This window comes from Schistosoma haematobium, chromosome 2, assembly GCF_000699445.3.
Source record: "Schistosoma haematobium chromosome 2, whole genome shotgun sequence".
Taxonomy (NCBI): domain Eukaryota; kingdom Metazoa; phylum Platyhelminthes; class Trematoda; order Strigeidida; family Schistosomatidae; genus Schistosoma; species Schistosoma haematobium.
The window spans coordinates 5,994,890-6,014,732 of record NC_067197.1 but is presented as its reverse complement, the minus strand read 5'-3'; the positions used below and the strand labels follow the sequence as shown (position 1 = coordinate 6,014,732).

General features: G+C 41.0%; 1 protein-coding gene across 1 annotated transcript; it reads right to left on the bottom strand.

Annotated features, from left to right (window-relative positions):
• Positions 1 to 998: 998 nt before the first annotated feature.
• Positions 999 to 14,370, bottom strand: FAM32A. Its single transcript, XM_051214188.1, has 3 exons — positions 13,803 to 14,370; positions 3,297 to 3,487; positions 999 to 3,266 (listed from the first exon to the last, which is right to left on the bottom strand). Exons 2-3 carry the CDS (start codon positions 3,359 to 3,361, stop codon positions 2,972 to 2,974), a joined length of 360 nt encoding a protein of 119 aa, XP_051067337.1. The 5' UTR covers positions 3,362 to 3,487; positions 13,803 to 14,370; the 3' UTR covers positions 999 to 2,971.
• Positions 14,371 to 19,843: the final 5,473 nt, after the last annotated feature.

Here is a 19,843-nt window from a genome sequence, read left to right as displayed (position 1 = left end):
CGATAGCATTCGATCTGCACTAATAAGGACTAGACAAGCATGACATTGATCACCACCCAGTGATCAATCAATTGTGATTACATCTCAGTCCTACAGGAGGTTAGTCACGGCTCGGATAGCTCAGTGGTAACGTCTCTGACTGTGAAGCTGGGTGACACGAGATCGAATCCGCCAGGGAGCATCAGTTCCCTCAAGATTACAGGTACACCTTGCTGACGAGTGCCAAGTAGCACGAAACCCGGGTCCAGGGTTTCCTGTTGACTACCTCCAACCACCATCTAAATCTCAAACATGCAAGGTTTTAAGAGTATTTTGACCGTTCAACTGACAGTCAGTGACTACTAACTAAAAATTAAGAGATATGCTCGTAGGGAATTTACCATCGCTTCTTGATATAATCCTGATTTCCCGATAGATCTAATGAACGCTAATTCACTGGTTAAAACAATGTATCATTTTACAGTTATTCTGTTGAAGTCAGTAATGTCACGAAATAAGTTAATATCACAGGAACGTCAATTAAGACATCTAAATCTCAGCTACAACGTAGGACCAGGCACTAATATGCATCGGTCCAAATTGCCATGCCGCATTAGCACAGCAAGCTGAACACCGGATTCATAGAGGTAGTTAAGTCAGTGGTGGTAATGTATAAAAGAAAGATTGCATATAACGAAAGAGTACAGGAAAAAAGATATGAAGCGATTTTAATCTCATAGTTTAAGGGAAGACAGAGTGTATACACCTACGCCATTGTGATCGATTCTGAGCCATGTCACCAAGAGTCTCCAACCATTGGTTACGATAGTCACGCGGACCCCAACCAAGTAGTCTGCATCTACCAACATGGCTCAGACTAGAAGTTAGTGACTTCAAGCATTGATGCCACGTTTTGGTTTGGCCAACCCTAACTTTCTTCCAACCATCCCCTACACCGGTTAGCATTGCACGTCGTGGTAATCGGTGTTCAGGCATACGAAACACGTGGCCCAACCATCTCAGTCGATGAAGATTAACAACCTCATCAACTGATTTACGGGCATCTTCAACTCTTAATGGCCACGTTTCGCAGCCGTAAAGTAAGACAGAACGAACTGCCGCGCAGTATACTCGTCCTTCTATTGATAGACGGATATCTCGTTTTCGCCACAGGTGACGTAAGTTGGAGAAAGCCGAACGAGCTTTCTTAATACATGCAGAGATTTCGGCAGACACCAACTCATTAGAGCTGATAAGACTTCCAAGATTAGTTACGTTGTCGACTACTTCACTCCCTATCCTTAATTCAGGTGTTGACGCAGACCAATCCTGAAGCAACAACTTGCATTTACAGGGAGAGAAGCGCATTACAAACATATTGGTATTGTTGCTCAGCGCTACCAAGACTGCATTTTATCAACGTGTTCACCAAACAGGACTATATCATCTGCGTATTCCAGGTCGACAAATGAACCTCCCGGAAGATCGATTCTTGAAAATTTAGTCGACGACGTTATTTTCAGCAGTAGGTCTATGATAAAGTTGAACAAAAATGGAGATATCGGACAGTCTTGTCGGAAACCACTTGAGTTTGCAAAAGCAGATGACAGTTCGCCATAATCTCTGACCCGACTGGTAGTGTCCGAGTAAAGAGCCTTCACAAGGTTTATGTACTTCTGAGGTACGCCTTTCAATGACAGACACTTCCACAGAACCCCTCGGTCTACAGAGTCAGATGCTGCTTTTAAGCCAAGAAAGACCACCATTGTCGGACGCCGATAAGTATGCCTGTGTTCTAGAACCTGACGAATGGTGAATATATGGTCGATGCAGCCACGACCAGGTCTGAAGCCAGCCTGATTTTTTCGTGCTCGTAGTTTACTAATCTTAGGCGACTGATAATTGTTGACGCTAGTATTTTAAGTGCTGTTAGTCAAACTAAGCCCTCTATTTTCACAGGATAATTATGACCCTCTCTTATATATTGGGACGATAAGTGATTGTGACCAGTTAGATGGGATAACGTCTAACTCCCAGATTTTAGCTAAAATATTAGTCAACCTAGTCGCTAAAATTGGACCACCATCCTTAAAGACCTCTGGAGCCAATCCATCTGGACCAGCTGCCCTTCCTCGCAACAAATTAACTATGGCCTTTTGAACTTTAGCTAGAGTTGGGGGACCTACTTCAATGTTCCATTCACACTGTCTGTGAATGGAGGGTAGTTGTAGAGTAGCTGAAGACCAGCTGAACTGCTCCTTAAAATATTCAGCCCATCGTTCTAAAAGTCTGGGCTGAGAGCAGATGAGGGCGTCGTCTTTTTCCGAGATAGTCTCACTTCAACTGGACTTATGAATTCCAGTTTCTTTTATTAGTCTAAATCTCTCTGCATGATGCAAACCAAAAGTAGTGACCTAGTGTTGTTTTGGCCGCTAGACTCTTCTCGATTTATTCGTTTGGTACGTATTATACTGTACCTGAGTGGAGTGAACATAAATAACATGGTTGAAATTTTACAACTACATTAACCTTTATAGTGCAACGGTGAAGTGGTTGAATAGTGGTTACTCAATTTTTAGTCAGTGAGCGTTTTTATATACTTATCAGCCTAGTTCGATTTGTGTTACGGGATAGTATCACTAGCCCCAATAGAAACGACGTGGCCCAAAGCCGATTGATGATTTAGTTTATTAACCATGTATGGATTTATGTACTCGGAGCTTTGAGCTACAGTTTGTGTGACAGAGTACATGAACATGAATGTAATAAATAAGGTAAATCATCATCCCTTACCTGTTATTAATGTGTGACACCCATGCTCGAACCCGATGATTGAAATTGAGGCAATAAGTTATATATTATTACAGTTAAACACAATTCGCAAATGTTTACAAGAAGCGATGAAATTACATTTTGAGAGTCTGAGACAAAATACATGTGGATAAATATATGAAATTATACAGAATATCTTATAACGCGTGGAACTCGAAAATTATTTAGTCCAAGAAACTTTCTGTATATCGAAGTGTTCAGTGAGAGTGCTCAGGTAGTTGTTAAATTCAATTATCCTTTGTTTATGCGATTTATCTGCCTTCGACAGCACAGATTCCAATATACGTTTGTCTCTACGTTTCTCCCACTCTACTTGAGACTTAGTTAGATTTGCATATATAGGCTTTGAATTCTTCGCTTCCTTGACAGTTTCATCGTTTGAATTCACTTCAGATGTATTGACAGCCACTTCGAGATCGTTTGGTGCTAACTTTTTGCTATGCTTTTTCTTTTTTCTAAAAAAATATTGTGGTAAGGCTACTTACTTTTTTATTCCTTGCCCAGATTTGAGTTTTAGAGAACTACATAAAACATCATCATAATCTGACATTTGTTGGGCAACAGCCAAGATCAAATTTTATAGAACAGAAGGAGCACTGAGACACGAGTCAAATCAAATTGCTTAAGCAACTGGAATTTGAAAATGAAAACTTATTGTTCCGTTCCTTGTATCAACCTGCAAGCAATTACATAGAAACTTGTCTTAATATCTTTAGAAATGAAAAGTAAACGTCTGAATCTTTCAACGCGCGTCGTGAACAAACGGTTAAAAAGGTTCGACTTTAGTTATGTCAACCAGTCAGTGGTAATGTTTTAGCCTAATAAACAAAACTTTCTGATACTGTATTTGAGTTACAAGTTTGACGGAAATTTGGTAAGAAGAGTTGTAATTACATTCGCCACTAACAAATCGATTTATTTTCGGTCAAACCAAGAAAACATCGTTTTGAAATTAGTTGGCATATAAGCTGAATTGCTGCTTTGTGCCAGTTTTATATAAGTTTGTATTAAGGTTTGCGAATAGTTAGTCTCATTTTGGATCGTATTCAGATTGACTCAGTGCGATAAAGGTTACCAGTTTAGTTTAGAAAAGAGCGGACACCCGATTTCCTGCTGGCATAATTTATAACAATACTAATTGTGATGTGTGTACATTAGTTTGCTAGTGGTGGAACCTAAATTTTAGAGGACTTATCAACTGCAGAATAGTGAGACCTATAGACAGATATACTGGAAAATTCTTCAGGTGGAAAAGGGTAAAGAAGATTATCATTTTTGGTGTTGCATAAAATCCGTATCTACTATTGAAGAAAATGTTCGCCGAAGCCAAGATTCACAATCGTCAATTGACTTAAGTAGATCTAGGTATGGTTTCTTGAGTTAAACACTGGATTCCATAAAATTTACCGCATAGTGTGCATGTGCGTTATTTGGATACTCACTTAGTAATCGGGATCACTATAAACATGTCAAACCTATACGGCTTTGAACAAGTTTTGTGTCTAGGTTTAAACATGATGGCGAATACTGAAATAGCGTACCAAATAATATAAAAAACTTTGCGTTTATATAGTGAAGCAGCCTCAAGAAAACCAAAATATAAACATTACTTAAAAAGGTGAGACTATAATTTATGGACCTTTGAGCGACGTCAGACTGACCTTGAGTGTTCACCTAATAACCAGGACTAAATGAGGGTTATAGACCTGTGTGAGGAATTCGAATTATGATTTACAGAGTTAATGGTTAGGGTTTAGAAATCAGATTCAAGCTCTTCATCACGAACTGACATCAGCTATAATGCCAAAACTCTATTTATCCAAATGGATGAGTGAATTTCGCGCCAAAATCCGGGACTTGTTATCTTATATGCGATTGGTTCGTCCATAAATTATACTCTCACCCTTAAGAAAATAAGGGGAAACGCGTCAAGAGATCTTTGTCGCCTGTCGTGAGAAAAAAGGATTCTTCCTTTATTGTCGCCCTGTATTCAAAATACTACTGAATTTATAGAGTATTGTCTATTTATTCCCTAAATGTACGATAGTGTTTACACTTAGCCCACATTTACGACTCATAACTCTGAATTGCTTGATTGTCTCTCTCGTAACCTCCATGTGCTGATTTTTTTTAGTATTTTTCATGACTTAAATGGAGAGGCAGACTAAAAACCAACATATAGCTGTTACCCTCTAGATAAACAAGGGTCGTGATCCCCTGCATAATCCTGCAGAAAAGGTAACTTTTTGTAGTGAGCCTGAAGTTAGGAGTTGTGGCCACGTCAGTCAAATATGACCACAGGAAACAAATAACTACGTATGAATCTTAGATTCACCCGGGCTACGAAGTTTGGAGAATTTTGGGGAGACTCCCGAAGTCAAATGGCCTTGACCAAGGTTCAGTCTCCAGTAACGATAGCAGGTTGGTGAACTTGTGTGAACCCTGACAGACTGCCTTCTAGTGAAGGTCCAGCTTCTCCATGAAAATATTCACTGATGGGGCTGATACCACTTGTTCGGGTGAGGCGTTCTAATCATTGATTAATCGATGAGAAAAACCGGACCCCACTTTAGGTTTATTGGATCGCCGTTTATGAACACTCTTGCTAAGACCTCGGATATCATTAGTGCTGGAAGGAGCAAAAATATAAGCCATATTAACACCCAAATATGAATTAAAGATACTTTGGAGCGCGCTAATTAAAAAGGAGAGTGGTATTTTTCCTCGCTGAGTAAATTTCTTTGTTTTGATCGTTTTTACGTATCAAGACTACTGTTTTCACTTTAATTGAATTCATTTCAGTTAAAGTATTCGACTAGAGTACCGTTTTTACCGTTCTCGCAATTAGTTTTGTCGTTAGTACTCTTGAGTACCTCATTTTCAATTGTATCTGTTAGTACTTTTGGTCCTAACAATCTACAGTTCTTCACTTTTTGGTCATTGATTATTTTTTTGTTTCTGAGTATCATCGCATCTCGTTCCTTTTTGAAAAGGACTCCTTTTAAGTGACCAGACGTCCGGGTTGTCGTTATCCCGTTGAAAGCGGCATGCAGTGCGACGAGTGCAAAAGCTGGTACCACGAAGTTTGCACGAACTTAACGCCTGCGGCTTTCAAACGGTTCAGTAAGAAGGGTTGCGTATGGCTTTGTCTACAGTGCTGTTCGGATGCGAACAGCCTGTTAACCGAGGCCACCTCACTTTTTGATGCTGCAAGAAGTGTTTTAACAAGCGTAGTCGGAACACGTCAAACAGCATTCGATCTATCGACACACAAATCCACATGAGGCAAACTAAGGTTAGTTCGATAGTAGAAGATTCACTCCGGTCAAAGAAGGAAAAGCAGTCTCCAAAGGGGCCTGCCTTAAACAAAAGCTCAAGGAAAGTAGGTTCTTCTGGTCCCCGTCTCCCAGATGGGATCCCACAGGAAACGCCTAGAAGCCGCAATCGCAAGGCTCGATCGGTTTCAGGCGGTAAACATAACCTGACCTCTCAGGTCGTCGACAACCCTCCAGAATCCAACACTAGGTTTGACGCAACTGTTGTTGCTTCTCCCAGCACCGTTGACGAGTGGGTACAGGTTGTAAATGTAGTGTCAGTTACTATGTTAAGCCCATATACTGTATTCTAACTTTCGGACACCCATTCTATTCATTCTACTTGAGCCATACTTTGACCTTGTTATTTATTCGCTTATCAGTCTTCACTGTTTTTATATGAGCGTATATGTGTGTGCACATCATATCCCATGACTCATTGCATGTCTGTAGCTTATTTTTGTCTGACTATAAATATTGAGTAACGCTTGACTAAAATGGAGTTGGCTTCCCAGCCATCTTCCCTGCGTGCCATTTTGCTTTGCTCTGTTTCATTCGCTTCATATACAAAATATATGTATTCACAAATCAATTCTCGTTATTCGACTTATTTAGTTCCGTTATTGACTAACGCGATTTAAGTCGATGATTATATGCGAGGATAGGTGACATATATATTTCAACAACAATCATCATTACGATCTACATGGAGTCAGATCCACGGGCCACTAAATAAGGAAGAAAAAAAGTAGCGATATGAAAGGTAATCCTACCCCCGCGAAAGTAGTCGTAAAATCGAAAGCTGACCATAGCGACAGATCAGCTATTTTTCATAGAATCAAGGAGAGCGAGAGCTCTGAACCCAAAGCTCGTTTTGAGCATGACATTGTGCTGATTAGGCAGCTGCTTAATCAACTCATGCCTCAAAATATCACCGGGGTCACCTTGCTAAAGGTGTACAGACTAGGGAGTCTAGCGGACTTGAAACCAAATCATTCCAAACTGCTTAAAGTAGTATTCAACTCTTCGAGCGAGCGTGACCTAATTTTACAGAATGGACACAAATTAAAGGGTTCAGGAGTCTTTATACAAAAGGACTTACCGTTGGCAGACCGTGTAAAAAGACGGGAAGCCGAAAAAGAACTACAACTTAGGTTAGACGCTGGCGAAAAGGACCTAAAAATTGTAAATTTTCGGGTTGTAAGGCTTCGACAGAGAATGATGCCGAAGCCACTCTGGGTGAAGCACGAAGCCACTTAAATAGGCTTCGGATCTGCTACACTAATGCCCGAAGCTTACTTAATAAGCAATCGGAACTAGGTGTACAGATTGACTCTACAAAGCCAGACATAATCGCAGTTACAGAAACCTGGCTGACACAGGCTATAGATAGTATGGAACTTGATTTCGAGGGTTTTACGTTAGTAAGGGCCGACAGAATACAAAAGCGTAAAGGAGGGGAGTAGCTCTATTCATTAGGAATGCTATCCCATTTGCCATTATCGACAGTGTATCCCATGAGAGTGGGACATGTGAATTAGTTAGTCTCCGCTTGAAATGCAAGGGACAAGAGCTGCTGATTGGCTTGGTCTATCGCAGTCCAAGCTGTGAGGTAAATGAAGTCCTGCTAAGCAGTCTCAATACTTGGTCACAAAGTGGTCGATGTTTAACCCTAGGGGACTTTAATGCACCTATGGTAGACTGTGAAAATCTGCGAACTAAATCGTCGGATAATTCTTTCGAGCAGGAACTAGTTGATGCGGTTATCACATGTGCCCTAGTGCAACATGTGAAAGAAGCGACTAGGTACGACCCGGACACTGAATCATCCTTACTAGATCTGATACTCACTCACGATGTGGATGACGTTGCGAACCTTCATTATATGCCACCCCTAGGTAAAAGTGATCACGCACTTTTAATTTTCGACTTCATATAACTGTCAGTCACGAGCACGCGTCAGTCCAGTCCAGACCCAACGTCTGGAAAGCAAATATACCAGACATCATGCACTCAGCATCGTTAGTAGATTGGACAATAGACCCAGAGTCCTCAATTGAAACGGCCTGGGATGCATTTCGAAATTCGTACTTAAAAGTTACCACACCCCACATCCCTTGGACTATACCAAGGGAGCCGAGAAACTCCCACCATGGTTCAGTAGGGAGGTCTGCATCCTTCTCCGTAAGAGAAGAAAAATGTGGGATATATTTAGGTTATTGGGGACTGATGAAACTAAATCCCAGTATAGAAAAGTCCGGAATACCTGTGCCTCGACCCTCTGTAAGTCTAGAAAGTTGTACGAAGAAAAGATTGTTAAGGAATCCATAGAATGTCCTAAATGCTTGTATTCTTATATAAACCAAAGGACAAAGAGAAGAGGAAATATTCCTGCTCTATGGGGAGGCAGTACTGCCGCGTCACTAGTGGAGGACGACTTTGGTAAGGCTCAAGTCTTCTCAAACTACTTCAGCAATCTATACACCATAGAAGCACCCTTCCCATCAGCGCATACGGGCCATCAGGCCTCCTGTCCCCCCCAAACTGAAACTGTAATCAAGTCGCCTCTAGTTCTGCGATATGACAACGGAAAAAGGTTAAGCTTGACCAGTTGAGCTTCATACGGAAGCTTCGCTATTCCGGGAATCAGCTTAGTTGCACTCCTCTGAACCTTTTCCAGAAGCTCACTGTCTTTTTGTAAGCAGGGGCTGGCCGCTTGTATGCAGTACTCAAGTTTAGGACGTACGAACACTGTATACAAAGTCAAAAACGTCTTAACGTCGACATGACTAAAAGCCCTACGTATTGACCATAACGTTCTAAAACCTTTGGCGGCTATTGCACGGCAGCGTGCATTAGTCTTCAAGTCTTGGCTAACGATAACTCCTAATTCATTATATGTCTGGACGACAGGTAGCTCAGTGTTATTCATCGTGTATGTATCTGTGCCTTGATGACCGATATGCATCACAACACTTGGAAGTATTTATCGGCAACTGCCATGTTTGAGACCATTCAGATAACTTCTTCAGGTCATTTTGAAGTTCTAAGCTATCACTCTTACATCGTATCATTTTCCATATCTTGACATCGTCAGCATGCAGCAAGACTGATGATGATAGGAGACGAGGAAAGTCATTTACACACAAGAGGAATAGCACTGGCTCCAAAACTGTACCCTGGGGCACTCCGCTAAGCACGGTTCCCCAGCTAGATAACTTTGAGTTCACCCGAACTCTTTGTTAACGCCCAACTATGAAGTCTTTTATCCACATAAATAGAATGCCTCCAATCCCGACATTTCTTAACTTATGTAACAGCTGGTTGTGCGGAACCTCGTCAAAAGCTTTGCTGAAATCAATGAAGGCTACGTCTACAGGTAACTTTTGGTCCTTAAGAGCGCACCAGCTTTCACGAGCCACTAATAATTTAGTGAGACAAGAGTAACCTACTCTGAAACCGTGCTGCTTCTCCGAAAGGATCCGGTTTTTGTCGAGATACTTAAACAGCTCCTTCCGAATAATCTTTTCGTAAGTAACACAGTTGTTAGGAAACGGGTACTAGGTAAGGATGGCAAATTAATTGATGGCGTAGTGAAACTTCATCAGTTGAGATGGCTGGGACACGTGTTACGTATGCCCAACGACCGACTACCTCGACGTGCTATGTTCAGTGGTATAGGAGTAGGTTGGAAGAAAGCTAGGGGCGGCCAAACCAAAACATGGCCCAAGTCCATGAAGTCACTGACAAGTGGACTGAGTCATGTTGGTAGCTGTAGATGGTTGGAGACCACGAGATGATAGCAACCGATGGTTGGAGACCCTGAGTGACATGGCTCAAAATTGTTTGCAATGGCGCAGGTGCATCCACTCTCTGTGTTCTCCCAAATTCTAATCTTCTGAATTCTTCATGTCCCTTTTTTCTTCTTTCCAAATTTATTTCACTGGATTATACTCTTTAAATAACATCTCCAAACCCTAATCTTCCTGATTACTGCTTATACTCTTATTACCTCTACCACTACGGGATTTGAATCGACAACTGCATCTCTGTGCTAATGTGGTGTGGCAACTCGAACTGATGTACGTACTTACGAAGTTCTATGTTGTTACTGACTGACTGAATAATCTTTTCTAAGATTTTAACAACCACACTAGTTAGGCTAACGGGGCGGTAATTCTCAGGTTTGTGTTTCGTACCTGTCTTGAAGACAGGACTTACTATGGCGTTTTTCCAGTCTTTAGGTAAACGACCTTGCGTTACGGATAGGTTAAGCATGTACTTAAAGGGCTTGCAACGAAGTTAGATAATTCCTTCAGTAGCCTGGAATGTAATTCATCGGGCCCCGTGGATTTACCTATGTCAAGCTTATTTAGTAGACCAAAGACATCGAGTTCTTTAATGGTCACGCTATCCAGTGTATGTGTGGGGGATCTGTATGCGCTGATGGGAAGGGTGCTTCTATGGTGTATAGATTGCTGAAGTAGTTTGAGAAGACTTGAGCCTTACCAAAGTCGTCCTCCACTAGTGACGCGGCAGTACTGCCTCCCCATAGAGCAGGAATATTTCCTCTTCTCTTTGTCCTTTGGTTTATATAAGAATACAAGCATTTAGGACATTCTATGGATTCCTTAACAATCTTTTCTTCGTACAACTTTCTAGACTTACAGAGGGTCGAGGCACAGGTATTCCGGACTTTTCTATACTGGGATTTAGTTTCATCAGTCCCCAATAACCTAAATATATCCCACATTTTTCTTCTCTTACGGAGAAGGATGCAGACCTCCCTACTGAACCATGGTGGGGAGTTTCTCGGCTCCCTTGGTATAGTCCAAGGGATGTGGGGTGTGGTAACTTTTAAGTACGAATTTCGAAATGCATCCCAGGCCGTTTCAATTGAGGACTCTGGGTCTATTGTCCAATCTACTAACGATGCTGAGTGCATGATGTCTGGTATATTTGCTTTCCAGACGTTGGGTCTGGACTGGACTGACGCGTGCTCGTGACTGACAGTTATATGAAGTCGAAAATTAAAAGTGCGTGATCACTTTTACCTAGGGGTGGCATATAATGAAGGTTCGCAACGTCATCCACATCGTGAGTGAGTATCAGATCTAGTAAGGATGATTCAGTGTCCGGGTCGTACCTAGTCGCTTCTTTCACATGTTGCACTAGGGCACATGTGATAACCGCATCAACTAGTTCCTGCTCGAAAGAATTATCCGACGATTTAGTTCGCAGATTTTCACAGTCTACCATAGGTGCATTAAAGTCCCCTAGGGTTAAACATCGACCACTTTGTGACCAAGTATTGAGACTGCTTAGCAGGACTTCATTTACCTCACAGCTTGGACTGCGATAGACCAAGCCAATCAGCAGCTCTTGTCCCTTGCATTTCAAGCGGAGACTAACTAATTCACATGTCCCACTCTCATGGGATACACTGTCGATAATGGCAAATGGGATAGCATTCCTAATGAATAGAGCTACTCCCCTCCTTTACGCTTTTGTATTCTGTCGGCCCTTACTAACGTAAAACCCTCGAAATCAAGTTCCATACTATCTATAGCCTGTGTCAGCCAGGTTTCTGTAACTGCGATTATGTCTGGCTTTGTAGAGTCAATCTGTACACCTAGTTCCGATTGCTTATTAAGTAAGCTTCGGGCATTAGTGTAGCAGATCCGAAGCCTATTTAAGTGGCTTCGTGCTTCACCCAGAGTGGCTTCGGCATCATTCTCTGTCGAAGCCTTACAACCCGAAAATTTACAATTTTTAGGTCCTTTTCGCCAGCGTCTAACCTAAGTTGTAGTTCTTTTTCGGCTTCCCGTCTTTTTACACGGTCTGCCAACGGTAAGTCCTTTTGTATAAAGACTCCTGAACCCTTTAATTTGTGTCCATTCTGTAAAATTAGGTCACGCTCGCTCGAAGAGTTGAATACTACTTTAAGCAGTTTGGAATGATTTGGTTTCAAGTCCGCTAGACTCCTAGTCTGTACACCTTTAGCAAGGTGACCCCGGTGATATTTTGAGGCATGAGTTGATTAAGCAGCTGCCTAATCAGCACAATGTCATGCTCAAAACGAGCTTTGGGTTCAGAGCTCTCGCTCTCCTTGATTCTATGAAAAATAGCTGATCTGTCGCTATGGTCAGCTTTCGATTTTACGACTACTTTCGCGGGGGTAGGATTACCTTTCATATCGCTACTTTTTTTCTTCCTTATTTAGTGGCCCGTGGATCTGACTCCATGTAGATCGTAATGATGATTGTTGTTGAAATATATATGTCACCTATCCTCGCATATAATCATCGACTTAAATCGCGTTAGTCAATAACGGAACTAAATAAGTCGAATAACGAGAATTGATTTGTGAATACATATATTTTGTATATGAAGCGAATGAAACAGAGCAAAGCAAAATGGCACGCAGGGAAGATGGCTGGGAAGCCAACTCCATTTTAGTCAAGCGTTACTCAATATTTATAGTCAGACAAAAATAAGCTACAGACATGCAATGAGTCATGGGATATGATGTGCACACACATATACGCTCATATAAAAACAGTGAAGACTGATAAGCGAATAAATAACAAGGTCAAAGTATGGCTCAAGTAGAATGAATAGAATGGGTGTCCGAAAGTTAGAATACAGTATATGGGCTTAACATAGTAACTGACACTACATTTACAACCTGTACCCACTCGTCAACGGTGCTGGGAGAAGCAACAACAGTTGCGTCAAACCTAGTGTTGGATTCTGGAGGGTTGTCGACGACCTGAGAGGTCAGGTTATGTTTACCGCCTGAAACCGATCGAGCCTTGCGATTGCGGCTTCTAGGCGTTTCCTGTGGGATCCCATCTGGGAGACGGGGACCAGAAGAACCTACTTTCCTTGAGCTTTTGTTTAAGGCAGGCCCCTTTGGAGACTGCTTTTCCTTCTTTGACCGGAGTGAATCTTCTACTATCGAACTAACCTTAGTTTGCCTCATGTGGATTTGTGTGTCGATAGATCGAATGCTGTTTGACGTGTTCCGACTACGCTTGTTAAAACACTTCTTGCAGCATCAAAAAGTGAGGTGGCCTCGGTTAACAGGCTGTTCGCATCCGAACAGCACTGTAGACAAAGCCATACGCAACCCTTCTTACTGAACCGTTTGAAAGCCGCAGGCGTTAAGTTCGTGCAAACTTCGTGGTACCAGCTTTTGCACTCGTCGCACTGCATGCCGCTTTCAACGGGATAACGACAACCCGGACGTCTGGTCACTTAAAAGGAGTCCTTTTCAAAAAGGAACGAGATGCGATGATACTCAGAAACAAAAAAATAATCAATGACCAAAAAGTGAAGAACTGTAGATTGTTAGGACCAAAAGTACTAACAGATACAATTGAAAATGAGGTACTCAAGAGTACTAACGACAAAACTAATTGCGAGAACGGTAAAAACGGTACTTTAGTCGAATACTTTAACTGAAATGAATTCAATTAAAGTGAAAACAGTAGTCTTGATACGTAAAAACGATCAAAACAAAGAAATTTACTCAGCGAGGAAAAATACCACTGTCCTTTTTAAATAACGCGCGTTAGTGATAAATTTGCACATGGTATGCCCTCATTTTTGTCTTGCAAAACAGGGAATTTACTAGGGCATTCCAAAAAAGTTCACAAGCCATGAAGAAATTACTTGTCAGCTGACTATCGACTTTCCCATCGAATCGTCGAGTGGAACTCATTACCTCAGCACGTGGTTGAGGCTCCATCCGACGATTCTTTCAAAAGAAAGTTGGATAAACTGAGGGAACACTATTGCCAGGTCTAACACAGGCCATCAAGCCTCCTGTCCTTCCCAAACTGAAACTGAAATGTCAGTACAAGGTCACCTCGCGTCCTACGATACGACAAGGGATTATAGAGGGGAATTTTACCAGTTCTGGAGGAATTTTGGGGTTTTTGTGCCATTTACTAAAGTTTCCCGAAAGTTTACTATGGCGGCTTCCCCGAAATCGGGAGGATGGGTACTAACGATGTTAAGCAGTAGATATGTTTGGAGTCTTTGATGGGGATGGGAAGTTGTTTAGTTGCTTTGGGGATTTAAAATTTAGGAAGCTGAAAGAGTGCTAACTTTAATTTACTCCATAAGCATCACTAACCTGCGTAACAATCTAAATGGGGGTTAGTTCCGGATAGCGCGGGATACCGATAGCGCATCACATCAATATCCAACGCATTTGCCATGAGATTTTTTAAACCTAATAACTTCTTTCCTCTCACTCTCTGTTGCTTTGGTACGGTTTTAGACATGTGCTGGTGTCTAATGAGTAGTAGTTTAGCCGCTTGATTGCAATAATTCTGGTCAGTCTGGTATTTACTTGTGGGTTTGTATATACATGTTGCGGTAAATAAATCCCCGAAATACATAATTCTTTAAGTCTTTGACATTTAGTGCTGACCTCGTTGGTTTTAATGGATATATCTAGCTGAAGGAGGTTGTTCACGCATCTGCACCAGATCACGAGTGGGTATGCCGTTCTACCCATCCCTTTCAACTTTTAGCCAGCTCAAACCGAATGTTCTTCGACATGCCGACCGCCTTTCAAATATACCTTTTAACTTCCTCATTTTTGATTTGACAGATTTGGCATACATCTATTACCGATCGGTTTCCGGTAAAGGCTTTGTCAAACTCCTAATACTTGTGGCACATTTATACCAATGGCTACTACTTTATCAGACAGGAGGTCGGTTGGCTGCAATGTGAAAATGATAAGGTGATAATTCGAGTGCCAATAGAAGAGGAATGTTTCAGGAACAAATTAACAAGTTAACTGATTGGTAGTGTGTAAGAAGACGTGAATAAGTGAATAAGAGGGAAAACTGAGATGAGGTAGCTATTGATATGGCAAGTATAATGCTGACATTATTGAAAATTGTGTATTATTGCATTTTTTGAAGAAACCCGAAATGGTTTCTTCACAACACTTATGTGCCCATAAGATGTTTGTGAATAATAATAATAATAATGGTCATCTAAGTGATTCATGAGACGTGCATCAGGCATAGCTAGCTCATGAAGGAGATGGTAATCTATTAGTGACTGCGGATTTGTCAATTCTTCGTTCGAAGCTATCTGCTGAGGGAGTTGTAATCTTTTTGGTTGATGAAGCATTCCAAATGTGAGCAATCCGCAATGAGAAAAAGTGAGAGCCCACATAATCGTCCGCTCCTTGATGTGTAATCTTCTGACGGTTGCATCGAGGAGCATAGTGATGGTGTTCGGGTAAAATACTCTTGTCGTTGTGTCTCGGCGTACTAAATATGTTGAATGCAATTATCAGATCACCTCATATTCTCTTGTAGTTCAACGAGAACAACCATAAGTGTTGGGGTCTGTCCTCGTAAGATTCATGTTTTGTACTTGCAATCCACTTAATCTCCCGTATCTGTATTTGATCTGAGGTAGTTGTATAGCTTTTGAAGCGAAAAGATACAAGTACATTGTGGCCTTCAAGATGGAGCCGGCTTAATGTTAGGGACAACTCTAGGGATGATTGCCTCAATTTTTCTTGTATGAAGTGGAGAGTTGCATTTGTCCTGACTGGATCCACATAAAATAGTTTGAGCTGGTGTCAGAGCCATTTCAGGTCACAGGTCTGATGTCACTCTCTGAGGAAAAATTCGGAAGCGAATTTCTGTGGAGAGCGTTGTTGCATTCTATCAAATAAGGCAGAGTGTTCATGACGTTTCATTTCAAATGGTTAAGTCTGCCACGTATTCCTTTATTGTTGTAAGGTCCTTAAGGATCTCAAATGAGTCCTTCTCGCCTTTTGTAGACTTACAGACTCATGCGTAGCCTGCGTAGATCAGTGCTATCAGGTTAATTTTATCTAATAAATCTTTAATAAAGATCAAGCATAGAATTGGACTGCTCCTTGTGAAACTCCTGATCATGGGATCTTCCGACTGGCGTGCATTACATTTGCTTTGTTATAAAAAATCGTGTTCTCTAGATGGTTTTGAAGTCAGGGCAAAAGTGAGTCAGTGAAACCCGTCTTTGCAACATGCATAAAGGAAAGTACATAAGTTATCACCTCAAAGGTTTTTGAGAAATCGGGGAATGTTACATGGGCCGGAATCTCAGGGTCTCTGAAGATCATCCAGCTTTCCAATGCTATGAGGGAACTGAATGCACATGACATGACCTTCCTGAATCCGTGTTGTGATCCATGGGGGATGTTGTTTGTGTCCATCCATTCCTGGTCATGTATATGATAAGTTATTTATAGTCAGCTCGCATTTGGCTGCTAGCTTGACCTGAAGACATATATCGCAGTGAATTTTGGCGTTCAATCCTTTTCTTAATTCGAAGTTGGTACAAAGTCTATGTGACCTATCTTATGAAAACAGACTGAGACACCTCAACTTATTTTTGTTATCTTACCGTAGAATACGGGGTGATCTAATATTGGCTTATCGTATACTGAACGATAAACTTGGTATTAACATGTCTTATATTTTACTTCCGTCTAGGACTGATCATTTGAGAGGACATTCGAAGAAAGTTCAAAAACCGAGATCAAACCTTTTAGGTCTGGAGTTTCGTTTCTCGCACCGAGTACTGAATTACTGGAATTCTCTAACGGAACACGTAATATCAGCACCTTCTATCGATATATTCGAAACGAGATTGGACCTCCACAGTATTACAAACTGCAAGGATTAATATAGGTCGACAGACCTCCTATCCTCATTACTGAAGAATGAAGACTAAAGAGTAGAACAAACAGAGGTATAATAAATTAGATTACATTCATATTATCCCTTGTTAGAGTGAAATGAAGTCAGAGGCTCCATATAAGAGAAGTTAGTAATAAAGAACAATGAGTTGTGACCTTCAACAAGTTGGGGTAAGCTCACATGAAGGAAGGGAAGTCAAGGTTAGTACAAGGAAAGCGGTTTATTAGAAGGGAGTGTGCATATAGGGGGTGAAGTGTTAAGAATACTAACGACTATGTCTTTTATTATTTGATTTTCGTCTTGCTTTTCTTTTTTTGCCCATCAGATGCCAGCCACACAATCCTAGTGTAAAATTCCGAGTTAGTATGTGGTAGGTTGTTTTAGTAGTATAAAATTAGAAACATGAGTCTGAGTGGTGAGCGTAGGAAGACAATCTATATCACAGATTGATTGACTTATTCTCAATCTCAAAGAGTCTGATACATTCAAAATGTTCTGCCCACACAAACACGGGTGGATTGAAGTCATCGCCCTCACCATCAATACTTGCTGGTCAGTAACTCCACCCTCCCTCCTTTTGTGATGTTAGGCTCATTTAAGCTTACTTTTGACATATGTCATATCTCACACAATCCTCTGTTTCACATCCTGTTGGAAAACACTACTTCTATAAGTACCATTTTACAAGTTTATCAGACAGTTACAAGTTGCAAGATGCAAGACCACTGGTAGTATGCAGTCGATTGTGAATTTCTTTTGACTTTTTAGGGTGGTAGTGACTGTCCCTTAGAGACCGAGTTTAGTTGAACAGTATCGATAGGTCCAATGAGTTACTCGTCCACTTCAAGTGAAGAAATAGGGTGGGAAAGGTTACTAACACAACTGCAAAGTAGGAAAAATAGGGTAAACTGAACTTGAAGTCCGTTTTGGTCTAGACATGTAGAGAGCCTATGATGTCTGATTGGGGCGCAGATGTGTTCGTACGTGTTAGATCAGTGCAAGTGAGGGCTTAATCAAGTAGTTTTACAAACGTATGTTATTCATCTGCCATGTGTATTTCGGAGGGAAGACTGTTGCATATTATTGATGAGGAAGAAGTTTTCCCGAGTTTTTAATCTGTAGTTCTCAACTTTGACCGTAGATACTTTGTTTCAAAGTTCGTATTCATGTGAATCTCTAGCAAGAACTATCTTACATGTTGAATAAGTAAGGCTTTTAAGTAGTTTGAAGTAGAGAATCAAATTAGACTTAAGCCTTCTCTCCCAAAGGGGTGCTATTCCTAAGATTTGGCATCGGGAACTGTAGCCAATGACTGAGTCAGTCTTAAGTATTTTGTGGGTGAGGTCTCGTTGTATTCTTTCCACCTTTAGTATATCATATAGGCGTAGGTTGAAAAATAAGAACAAGCAGTATTCAACGATAGGTCTCACACAAAATTTATAAGGAAGGATTTTAGATTTATTTCGAAATAAATTACGGAGAATGAAGCCAAGCAACTTCCGCATTTTGGGTGCTTTGGCTGAGATGTGTTCAGAGAGATTAAGACTGTGTGAGTAATGTACCCCTAGGTCAGTTACTGATGCCAGTCTGGGTAGTGTGATGTTGTTAAGTGTTAGTTTTATTTTAAGAGATGTCTTCTATACATAACTAGCTGCATTTATTTGTGTTGAGCTCTAACCTCCAGCGTTTGCACTAGCCGTCTACCATACTGAGTTCATGTTGGATTGTTTGCATAGTACTACGTACATCATAAATGTCAGTTTTATAGATGACTTCTAAGTCATCGGCGTAGAGGTAGGTCTTACATGTGCTAAAGCACTTGCATATATTGTTGATGTAGATTATAAAGAGCAATGAACCCAAGACACTACCCTGCACAACACCACTGGTTATTAGTGGAGGTGTAGATGTATTAGAGTTAATCTTGGTTATTTGGTATCTGTTCGTAAGAAAAGACTTGATCCATTGCAATGGAGATTTATAATTCCAAATGACTTAAGTCTGTTGACTAGAATATTATGAGTTACTTTATCCAAGGCTTTCTTAATATCGAAATATAGAATAACCACTAGTTTCTTCTGGCCACATAGGCGAGTAACCTTGTTAAAGAAGTCTATCAGGCATGTACTGCACGACCTTGTTCTAATGAAGCCATGTTGTGACGGGTCTACTAGATCTTCCTTAAGTAGGTGATCAGATAGTTGATGTTATATCACTTTTATGTGTGATACAACTGGAGTGATATTTATGGGTCTGTAGTTTTTGACCAGGTTTCTTGGTCCGGATTTGTGTTTGAGAAGAACATACGTTACCTTCCAGGTTTCCGGATATGTACCTGTCTCTAAAGATAATGTGTATATTTTAAGTAATAGCGTCTTTATGTCCGGTCCTGACATTTTATAATGGATTGAGGGGATGTCATCGGCACCAGGACTCGCATTTGGCTTAAGGGTTTTAATGGCGGTATGTATATTCCTAATGTCGAAGTTTATGGTACTAAGATAGTTTTCACCGATGCACTTTACGTCGATATCTGGAGCACGAGATGTATTCCTATTGTGGGAAAACCATTGACTTAATAGTTCACATATGACGGTTTGGTCATTATACGTCACTCCATCGTGCAGTAAGGAGTGAATGTTGTGGTCTGCGTTCTTATGCGTTTCGTGAGGAGACGACATAGGGCTTGGGCTTTAGATGCAGCAGCGAGCGCAGTACGTTCCTCTACCTGTTTATGCTTTTTGTGTTGACTTTGTACTCCGTCAAGTATAGAGTATATCTGGTGCAGGGCACTGAAGTCTTTGGATATATAGTACATCCTTTTCAGTTTTCGCAGTTTATACCTGATCTTTTGTATTATATAGGGAGTAATTGTTTTAAAAGCGATTTTAGAGGGTACAGTAGTGTAGATTTGGTGGTGGTATTTATTGTGAATCGCGAGTTGGCTACTCTAAATTCTATCGATTGACAAGCTTCAGATATCCCAGTTCG